The 10,622-nt window shown below is 44.7% G+C and overlaps 1 protein-coding gene across 1 annotated transcript in view; it reads left to right on the top strand.

The window, feature by feature from the left end:
* ENTHD1 (ENTH domain containing 1) overlaps positions 1 to 10,140 on the top strand; it is a 104,128-nt gene extending 93,988 nt beyond the window's left edge. Inside the window, exon 6 of the mRNA XM_039234966.1 lies at positions 8,926 to 10,140. Within this exon, the coding sequence (XP_039090897.1) occupies positions 8,926 to 9,527 (602 nt within the window). The 3' untranslated portion in view covers positions 9,528 to 10,140. The remainder of the gene's footprint in view (positions 1 to 8,925) is intronic.
* The last annotated feature ends 482 nt before the right edge of the window (positions 10,141 to 10,622 follow it).

Here is a 10,622-nt window from a genome sequence, read left to right as displayed (position 1 = left end):
CCAGCTCAGAGCCTGGAGCCTGTTTCAGATTCTGTGTCTCCCTCTCCCTCTGCCCCTCCTCCACTCGTGCTCTGTCTCTCTCTGTCTCAAAAAGAAACTATTAAAAAATAAATAAATAAAATAAAATACAGGAGAAAACCAGACAACAGAAACAGAACCACAGATAAGCTAGATACTGGCATTATAAAGAGCTGAAAAATACAGTAGCCAAAACTAAGGCCCTGAGGGCACTGTTCGGTTTCGTGGCCGGAGGTACCTAAAGAGGAGCTGGGACATTCTGTGGGACAATCCTAAAATACGTGGGTAAATATAAAATGTTATATATTTTATTTTTATTCTCCCTTTTAAAATGCATGTGACTATTTAAAGTAAACTCCTGATACTGTATTTGGGGTTTCAAAACCTGGAGATGTAACATATCTTACAACGGAGCACAAGAAGGGCTGGACCGCGTGGTTGTCAGCGACTCAGGTTTCTGGAATCACACTGCCTGGGTTTGTGATCTCAGCCCAGGCGCTGGTTGTGTGGCCTCTGCACGGCGGTGTCTTCATCTACAGGATGGAGCTGCCCGAGGGGGTCCATGAATCCACAAATATGACGTGCTCAGGGTAGGATCTGGTATCCGTCCAGGGCCATAGACAAGTGTGCTATTATTACTCCAGTGTCAATGGTTTGTTGTTGTTTTTTTTTATGTTTACTTTTGAGAGAGAGAGAGAGAGAGAGAGAGACAAGTGGGGGAGGGGCAAAGAGCAAGGGAGACACAGAACCCAAAGCAGGCTCCAGGCTCTGAGCTGTCAGCACAGAGCCCCACGCGGGCCTCGAACCCACGAACCGTGAAATCATGCTGAGCCCAAGTCGGATGCTTGACCAACTGAGCCAGGACTCAAGACTGTCGCCCTGTTTCTGAAGGTCACTAGCCTTCCACTGCCCTGTGCGGTCTCGCTTCTGCCTCTCCCTGTAGCCTGGTGACCTTTCCGTTGTTTGTCTAGTAAACCAAATCGCTTCACCTGCTTTGTACCGTTGTTCCTTTGGACCAGAGCGCTTCTGACTCACCCCTTCCCCAGTGCACTCCTCCTTCAGGGCCCAGCTCAAACATCGCTTCCACAGGATTTCCTGACCCCCTCGATTATTTTAGATCCCCCCCCTCCCACTATATGTTGTCTTAGTACCCATAATTATCCTTCTAGCACATACCATCATTCTAAATATAATTACATATGCATGACGTTGTTTGACGTCTCCCCCACTTCCCAAGTGGAACGGTACCTTCCTGAGGGAAGGGACCACGTCTGCCTGGTTATCAGCGAACCCCCCGCACCGACCACAGTGCCTTGCACACAGTAGGGACCCAGTATTCAATAAGTGAATCAAAAGCAGCTTAGTGAAGCAGGAGTGGAAAGTGTGCATGAAGAAATCATAGAAGAAAGCACTGGAAAATTATGCCAGGACAGATGATGAAGGGCTATGTGTGCCAGGCTAAGAAGTTGGGGGTTTTAGTTTGAAGAGAATACAAGTCACTAAAGGTTTTAAGTTGGGTAAGTGGCTTTTTGAATGTGTTTTAGAAAAATTATTGTGTAGGGGAATGTGGAGGATTGATGTGGAGGGGGTGGACCTGGGGCAGGAGCTCGCCAGGGGCTGTTCCCAGGAAGGAAACCAGGTGGGAGATGGGAGACAAGAACAGGTAAGGCAGAGGGGGTCTAGCCTGAGATGGAGCACGGTCAGGGGCAAGTGGGTGGACTAGAATCCAGAACAGAAAGACACTCAACGGGGCGCCTGGGTGGCTTAGTCGGTTGGGCGTCCGACTTTCGCTTAGGTCATGATCTCGGGGTTCGTGAGTTTGAGCCCCACGTCGGGCTCTGTGCTGACTGCCAGCTCGGAGCCTGGAGCCTGTTTCAGTCTGTGACTCCCCCTCTCTCTGACCCTCCCCTGCTCGCGCTGTCTCTCTCTCTCTCTCCTAGAAATAAATAAAACATAAAAAAAAAAAAGAAAGAAAGACACTCACCTTACCCCCGGCGCCTTTGTAAGGAAGGAGGGGAAAGGTTGTGTCAAATGTGAGGGACGGGTGTGGTCGTTTTTAACAATTAAGGTGTATTAAGCCTTCATGTGCCGCACATTGTATGTCATGGCCTCTGTGTCTTATTGTCGGAGGTCACCTGCCCAGACTGTGGGCGACTGGTATAAAGGTGGTAAAAGGACTGGTGAGATTTAGAATAGCCAGTAAGGCAGGAATGAAAAAGCATGTGTGAATTGAAATGGGATTAGGACAGGAATTTGCAAACCATAGCTTTGGGGCCAAATGTGGTCACCCCCTGTTCCTGTCAATAAAGTTTTATTGGAACACAGACATACTAATTGGTTCACATGTAGTCTTTTTTTTTTTTTTTTACAAATAGTTTATTGTTATACTGGTTTCCATATAACACCCAGTGCTCATCCCCACAAGTGCCCCTCTCCGTGCCCATCCCCCCTGCCCCCCCCCACATCCATCAGTCCTCAGTTTTTGTCAGCATTCAAGAATCTCTCATGGTTTGCCTCTCTCCCTTTCCCCCACCATTTCTCCCCATCTTCTCCCCCACGGTCCTCTGTTAAGTTCCTCCTAACCCTCCTATATGTGCAAACATATGATATTTGTCCTTCTCTGCCTGACTTATTTCGCTCAGCATAACACCCTCAAGGTCCATCCATGTTGCTACACATGGCCAGATGTCATTTTTTCTCACTGCCATGCAGTATTCCATGGTATAGATAAACCACATCTTCTTGATCCATTCGTCCGTTGATGGACACTTAGGCTCGTTCCATGTTTTGGCTATTGTTGAGAGTGCTGCTATGAACATTGGGGTCCATGTGCCCCTGTGCATCAGCATTTCTGTATCCCTTGGGTAAATTCCTAGCAGTGCTATTGCTGGGTCATAGGGGAGTTCTATTGTTAGTTTCCTGAGGAACCTCCACACTGTTTTCCAGAGGGGAAACATTACATTCCCACCAACAGTGTAGGAGGATGCCTGTTTCTCCACATCCTCGCCAGCATCTCGTGTTCTCTGATTTGCTCACTTTAGCCACTCGGACTGGTGTAAGGTGGTATCTCAGTGTGGTTCACATGTAGTCTTTGGTTGCTTTTGTGCTGCAACAAGCAGAGCTGAGAGGCTGTCATAGAGACCATGTGTCCCGTAAAGCCTAAACTATTTACAGTCTGGTCCTTGACAGAAAAGCTCTGACTCCTGGATTAGGAATCAGCAGCAGATAAAGCAGAAAGCATAGCAGTGGGGGGAGAGGAGTGGAGCGAGAAAGCAGTTCAAGTGATGGATGACAGGGGTCTAGACTGGACGAGAAGGGAGGCGGCGTCAGGTAGGCACTGATGGAATGAGAGAAGATAAAAAGATCATTGGACCTCTTATCTCGATGAGGCCAACGCGTAGATGCATTAAGAGGAATGAGAAGGCCAGAAGGAATCAAGGAAGGACAGTGACCTTGGAAAGCAAGGTGTCAGAGTAGAGCAGCTCTGAGTGATGACGCGTTCTAGGCAGCGCCCAGAGAAATGGCTGCGGGTGGCTTGTGGCTGAGGAATCCAGGAAATGATGAGGCAGGATCGATGGCTAGTCTCCATGGACCCTGGGGGAAGGAAGATAGAAAAGATACTGTCTATTTTCTGGGTTTGGTTTTTCTTTTTTTCTATTTTGTTTTAAGAAGCATTTGTTTATATGAAGGATCCAGGCCTGGTGTTACAAAACTCTTAGGAGAAAATGACCTTGGTAAGCTTAAAGATACTTGTGCACCCACAGTGTGACAGATCTCAGCGATCAGGAGGGCTGTCCCAGCCACCTAATACAGGTTAATATTTGCATTCTAATATTTTCACCAAATGACGGATTCGCAGCATTCTCCTTTGACCTTTTGATACTGAATAACTCTGTTCCTAGAACAGTCCATTCCTTCTCTTCCTCCGTTTCCATTTTATGTTCTTTATCTCTAGGTCAGACTATTCCTTTAGGTCATTAGATCATTTGTCATGCCAACCAAAAAGCAAAAAGGAGCTAGAGATACACAGAAGCCAGATCATTATATTATTTTTTAAAATATTTTTTAATGTTTACTTTTGAGAGACAGAGAGAGAAAGAGAGAGAGAGAAAGAGCACGAGTGGGGGAAGGGCAGAGAGAGAGAGACACACACACACAGATTTGAAGCAGGCTCCAGGCTCTAGGCTGTCAGCACAGCCTGATGCGAGACTTGAACTCACAGACTTAGAGATCATGACCTGAGCCGAAGTCCGACAGTTAACCAACTGAGCCACCCAGGTGCCCCAGATCATTATATTCATAAGCCACAGTTTGGATAAGTGTGTTCAACTGCCCTGGACTTTACTTTCTAATTTTGGGGGTGGGGAAAAAAATCTATACATTGTCATTCCAGGCGAGAGGTGAGCATCCTCACTGGCTCCATCCTTTGTTTATATCTCATTGATTCCATTTTTGTACTGTGGATTTCAGTAGTGGTGGTTCTGTGGAGCTGTTTTTCAGTTCATCTTTGCTAAGGAAAGAAACCAAGCATCACACACTCACACACACTCACACACAGTCACACACACACACACACACACACACGCACACGACTCATTGACCTTGCCCTTTACCTTTTTGTCTATAAAAGATTTCATAGCCAGAATAATGAACCTTCCCAAAAAGAAATGCGGAAAAGGGTAGAGCACAGCTCTGCACACCATCTTCTCAGCTACCCCCGAGCTGCTGGAGGCTGGTTCAGAAGGAGCATGCAGAGTGGAGGGTGGAAGAGGGTCTAATCGTAGGGGTCAGGGAAGCCAGGGCAGCACCCGGCCGCGCTGCCCCCCACTCCACGGTCCCAGCAGCTCCTCCCGCCGTACAGCTCCCGCCTGCCTTCGTGCAGACAAAAAGACACACTGATTTGATTTTTTACGTTCAGTGAGCCAAATGTATACTTCGTAAGTAAGTGAAAAAACTCAGCATTAATCCAATCATCCAATCGTCCCAATAAGAGTTTAGCGTAAGTGATTAGAGGCAGATTCATTAGCATTTCTCTCAAATCCTATTTTGTTCCTAAATCTGTTTCTTTTCATGCAGCCCATTTATAATCATGACAATAAAATTTCAAATATTGTACTTTTAAGAGTATGAGATCGGGATGCCTTTTAAGTGTCCAATTTCAGTTTCAGTTCAGGTCACGATCTCATGGTTCGTGGGTTTGAGCCCCATAATGGGCTCTGCACTGACAGCTCAGGACCTGCTTGGGAATCTGTCTTTGTCCCTCCCCTGCTCATGGTCTCTCTCTCTCTCTCTCTCTCTCTCTCTCTTTCAAAAATAAAGAAACATTAAAAAAAATTGTTTAAGTATGAGATCTAATTCACGCACCAGAAAATGTACCCTATTAAACTGTACAATTTAGTACTTTTCATGTTTCTCACAACTGTGCAATCATCACCACGAATTCCAGAACATCTTCATTACCCCCAAAAAGTCCTGTATCCATTACCAGCCACTCCCCATTCCTCCCTCCCCCGAGCACTTCCCTGTAAGCAGTAATCTACTTTCTGTCTCTGTGGATTTGCTTACTCCAGACATTTCATGCTACAGAATCATACATATGTGCCTCTCCTGTCTGGCTTCTTTGACTTAGCGCAGTGTTTCCAAGGTTCATCCATGTTGTCACATGAATCAGTACTTCTCTTTTTCTTATGGCTGAGTAATACTCCGCTGTTTAAACACATTTTATTTACCTAATCATCAGCTGGTGGATATTTAAGTTGTTACATCTTTTTAGCTAGTATGAATAATATTGCTATGCTATGGACATTTGTATGAAATGTTATTTTCTACAACACAGAACAAAATCAGAATGTTTTTTTAAGTTTTTTTTTTTACATTTATTTATTCGTGAGACACAGAGAGAGAGAGAGAGAGAGAGAGACAGAGACAGAGCACAAGAGGGGGAGGGGCAGAGAGAGAGGGAGACACAGAATCGGAAGCAGCTCCAGGCTCTGAGCTGTCAGCACAGAGCCAGATGCGGGGCTCAAACTCACAAACCGTGAGATCATGACCTGAGGTGAAGCCGGACAGTTAACCAACTGAGCCACCAAGGGGCCCCTAAAATCAGAATACTTTAACTCACGTGTGCAGTTAACTTGCCCGTCATTATATATCAGATGGGAAAACTGAAAGAGAAGAATAAAAAGTTCCTGTTTTATAGTGAACACTTTGAAATGTTTAGCTGAACAAGGGCCTCCCGCTAACAGAAAAATGTACATTTACAACTACAGCCGAAGAGAGTTTAAAAATATTTCTGGAAATGTATTTGTCGTTATATTTTTTGCCGTGCAGTTCTTCTAAATGCTTTTTAAATTTCAAGTTGCAATATAAGAATTAACTGGCCTGATGTTTTCATGAGCATAAAAAGTCAGAGATAACACAGCCGCATTTGGAACGGTTTTATCAGTGCTATTTTTAAGCAAGTGCAACATTAATTGGCGTGCATATTATCACCCGGGGAGATTTTTAAATCCAGCCATTCACTGCGGCTGATTCCGGCTCTGGTGGCTATGCTTTATGAAGAGGATGGCTGCTAACAAGACAGTCCAGTACCTTCTGCAGGGCGTGGGAACAGGGTAAGGAAACAGGCAGGAGAGGCACCCTGAGGCGCAGTGTTGAAGTGGATGGTACAGCTGTGGTGTGTTTGGAAACAAAAGTAAATTGGTGCACAGCAATTAGAGATGAAGTGGCTTTTTATGAGCAAAAGCCTATGAATCAAAGCCACAAAACTGTAAACAATGATAAGCTATTCAGTCAGCAGTTGTAGCTACAAAGCGAAAGAAAGGTGGACACACAGCAGAAAACAGTGATTCTCAGACTATAGCGCACATCGAGACGCTCAGAGGCTTGTTAAAACTCCATTTCCTGGTCACAGTCTCAGTTTCTGATTTAGAGGGCTAGGGCCCAAGTACTTTATTTCTAGCAAATTCCCAGGTGCTGCTGCTGCTCGTTCTGGGGCACACTGTGTTGTTGTTGTTGTTGTTATTGTTGTTAAGGTTTTATTTATTTTTGAGAGGGGGAAGGAGCACAGGGAGAGGGAGACAGGATCCAAAGCCGGCTCTGCGCTGACAGCAGAGAGCTCAATGAGGGGCTTGAACTCACATACCGTGAGATCGTGACCTGAGCCGAAGTCAAGTGCTCAACCAACTAAGCCACCCGGGCACCCACTTTGAGAACCGCTGGCGTAAAATTAAACCAGGCAATCACTTCGTGCCCATGTGACTAACGTAACTGTGTTGTCCTTTTTCAGTGACCCGCTGGAGAATGTGCTGCCCCAAGTAAGGGTACGCCAAGAAAGAGAAGGACTTGGGATATAGAAACAGGAGAGCCAACACAGGAAGATGGTGCGGGGACACGTCAGGTGACAGCTGTGACCCAAACAGAGCACACCCAGAGCAGAGCGGCGGTGCTGAGGACGCACACGTGTTGAGGCTCTCCTCATTAGTGTGCCGTCACCACCGTGCCCTCTTTTCAAGCCAAGGACAGAGAGTCAGGATAGGGCTGACCTAGATTCTTCACTCTTGTTCTTGCCTTGACCATGTGCCGATGAAGTTCCTACTTTCCTTTTCATGTCCTGCTGCTGCATCGGCTGAGAATACTCATGTCACCCCCAAAATGTCTTGTGATTGGAATTTTTCCTAAAAACTGGATGGAGATGGGCCTCGGAGAGCTTTGAAGCAGAAAATAGAAGCCGCCTGCCCCAGCCATGTTTTTTACAGGCGAGGTTCAATTTAGTTTAAAGGGACATGCATCTGTAAAGCAAATAACATAATAGAGAAAGATAAGTCAGGGGTGCTAAGGGGTCTGCGGTAATTTCCCTTTCCATGACGTCGGCTTTTTTTTATGTTAAAGTAGCAAGTCTAGTGTTAGCGGCAAGACTTTAGGAACCAATTTCTGCCAATTCTTACCACCTAATACACGCGTGAATGTAAATAGATATTCCAAGAAGACAAGAGAAAGCTCTGTGCCCAAGAAAGTTTGGAAAACACGCGAATAAATCACTGTAAGGCTTCTCAGAACTTTAAATGTGCTAATGTTCATTGTTAACCTCCTAACAAGAGACACAATATGCAATTGTCCGGTCTTCCTTGACTTTAAAAGCCTGATTTCCCGAAACATCCTTTTACATCTCAAGGAACACAGTGTTCCTCTGCACACAGTTTGGGAAATAACGATTTAGCATCAAGTGCACAAAGAAGCGATTGAGTATGATTTTGCCTGAAAGGGGATTAAAATGTTATCAAATATTCAATTTTACAGGAAATCGGTTTAGAATGCTTTTGATTTTACTTAACCGTTTCTTGGTGGAAAAAAAAATTTCCATATGTGTGCCCAAGTGTTCCAGATCTCAGGTGGGCTGGAGTTCAGTCTTAACTGTATTTGAACAGTTAGAGAAAAAGATTTGTTTGACAGCTTTTAGGTACTTGTAGTTGGTGTTCATTTTCCTATAATTTTCTCTGTAGGAAAAAAAAAAAAGATGAAGGCATCTAAGTTACAGCTTTCTCAGACTTTCCACTTTAAATGCCAACTTAAAATGCCACCAGTCAGTAGAATAGGGTGTAATACTTTACTTTTCTGCTCCCTCTGGTGCGTGTGGTGTAAAAATATGTCGGGCACAGTTCGCAGTCAAGGTGAATATTGATACTTCCGTGTTCATTTCATTTCCGTGGCATTGTTGGTATATAATACATCTTTAGATTTTCCCTACTTCCTGCTTCGGGTTTATCTAGGCTCATTATGACTATTTAGCATATGAAATTGTCAGTAGTATATTTATGTTGAGACCTTGCAGATGGGGATTTTACACTGTGAAATCATTTTAGCTATTACTCTCGTTTGTATGTTGCATAATCTCTCTCTCCCTTCTAGTTTCAACCACTTCTGAAGGAACTGCCTCCTTTTCTACTTTATCCATGCCGTCTCCTGGTTCGGCCTCTCCGGAGAAGTCTGTTCATCTCCTACCCCCGATTTTGGCGGGATCTTCCTTCTGGACTCTGATCCATCAACAGTCTTCTTCTGCCTCCTTTAAAGATGAAGATAAGACAGGCAGAGCTCACCACCCCTTTGCTTCTAGGGGCCGAGTATCTTCTGATGAAGAGAACAACAACCTTCATCCACTGGGAAGTCTTCCAGAGAACTCTGAGTCTGCTAAGGAGCAGACAAGTCCTGCTTCTGCCAGTAACTGGGCAGAGTTTTCCGCCGCCAGTGTAGACCATGTCACCTCTGTGTCCTGTCCGAGTTTTCAGACACCTGCCGGCCTGCCGGGGGAGCCTGAAGCAAACAATTCCATTAAAATTCTGCTAGGGGAGGTGAAAAGTGCCATAGTCAAACTACACGAAGACCTGAGCACGGTGATAAGAGAACTTAATGTCATCAATAGCCATCTGGTGAGCATGAGTGAGAATAGTCTGCAACTAAGCAAGTCTTCCCAGCCTCCCCATGCTCCCGAGGGGACCTCAGATCACATCTAACAAGCCCAAGAGCCACTTTTGGTAGAATTCGTGTGGTCCCACTTCCCGAAGACTTAAGTTAACTTTTTATAGATTCTCACCAATTCTGGCAAAAATCTGGTAGTAGTTTGATTTTTCCTCGTCAGGCTTATTATTGAATTATCTTTCAAACCAATCAACTCATTTGGGTGGTTTATTTTTAAAAAAAGAAAAGGTACCACTTTGATAATATTGTAAGATTTAAATAGGAACTAGTTTTCATTTGAAACTGAAGACAGTTTCTTTCTTCCACACCCTGGACTTTACCTCAAAATATGTTCAGCATTAGAGGAAGTTGTGACAAGATCTCAAACTGCAAATGGCTCTCCCAGAGCTGTTGGATGAGCAGGCAGTAAGAAGCCCTTCAGAGCCTGGGGTAGCTGTTCCAGATGCTCGCGTGCCGAGTTTCAGATTCTGCAAACCAAGGGCCAGCAACCTTTCCCTTCCTGTGACTGCCACTGTTGGTTGGGGATTAAGCTAAGACAAGTGGAGCATGGAACAAGTGTTTTTATTGTTAATGTATATTGCAAAGTGAATTCAAATGCATAATTTTCTTTCTTGTATTCGGAAAATAAACGTGATATTTTTCATCTTCCATGTATCTTTTTAATTTATTAAGACGGCTTTTCAAGTAGAATTTTTATTTTTTATTTATTTTTAAACTTAAATTTTTTTTCTAACATTTATTTATTTTTAGAGAGAGTGCGAGCGGGGGAAGGGCAGAGGGAGAGAGGGAGACACAGCATCCGAAGCAGGCTCCAGGTTCTGAGCTGTCAGCACAGGGCCCGATGGATGCAGGGCTTGAACCCACGAACCGAGAGATCATGACCTGAGCCGAAGTCGGACGCTTAACCAACTGAGCCACCAGGTGCCCCTAGAATTTTTATTTATGGGAAAATGATCTAGTTTGAGGATCACAGACCAGTGCTTCTCTACCCTACGGCACACAAGAACCTCCAGAGAAGCTTTCATTTTGTTTTATACTTGTTTGAGAGGATAGTGTAAGGGCTCCATGTACTCATTGCTTAGTTCCAACAATTATCAACTAAGAGCCAAAATAAGTTCCTGCTTATTTTG

This window comes from Hyaena hyaena, unplaced genomic scaffold, assembly GCF_003009895.1.
Source record: "Hyaena hyaena isolate Hyena2069 unplaced genomic scaffold, ASM300989v1 scaffold_4, whole genome shotgun sequence".
Classification (NCBI taxonomy): domain Eukaryota; kingdom Metazoa; phylum Chordata; class Mammalia; order Carnivora; family Hyaenidae; genus Hyaena; species Hyaena hyaena.
This window is presented reverse-complemented; position numbering and strand designations above follow the sequence as displayed.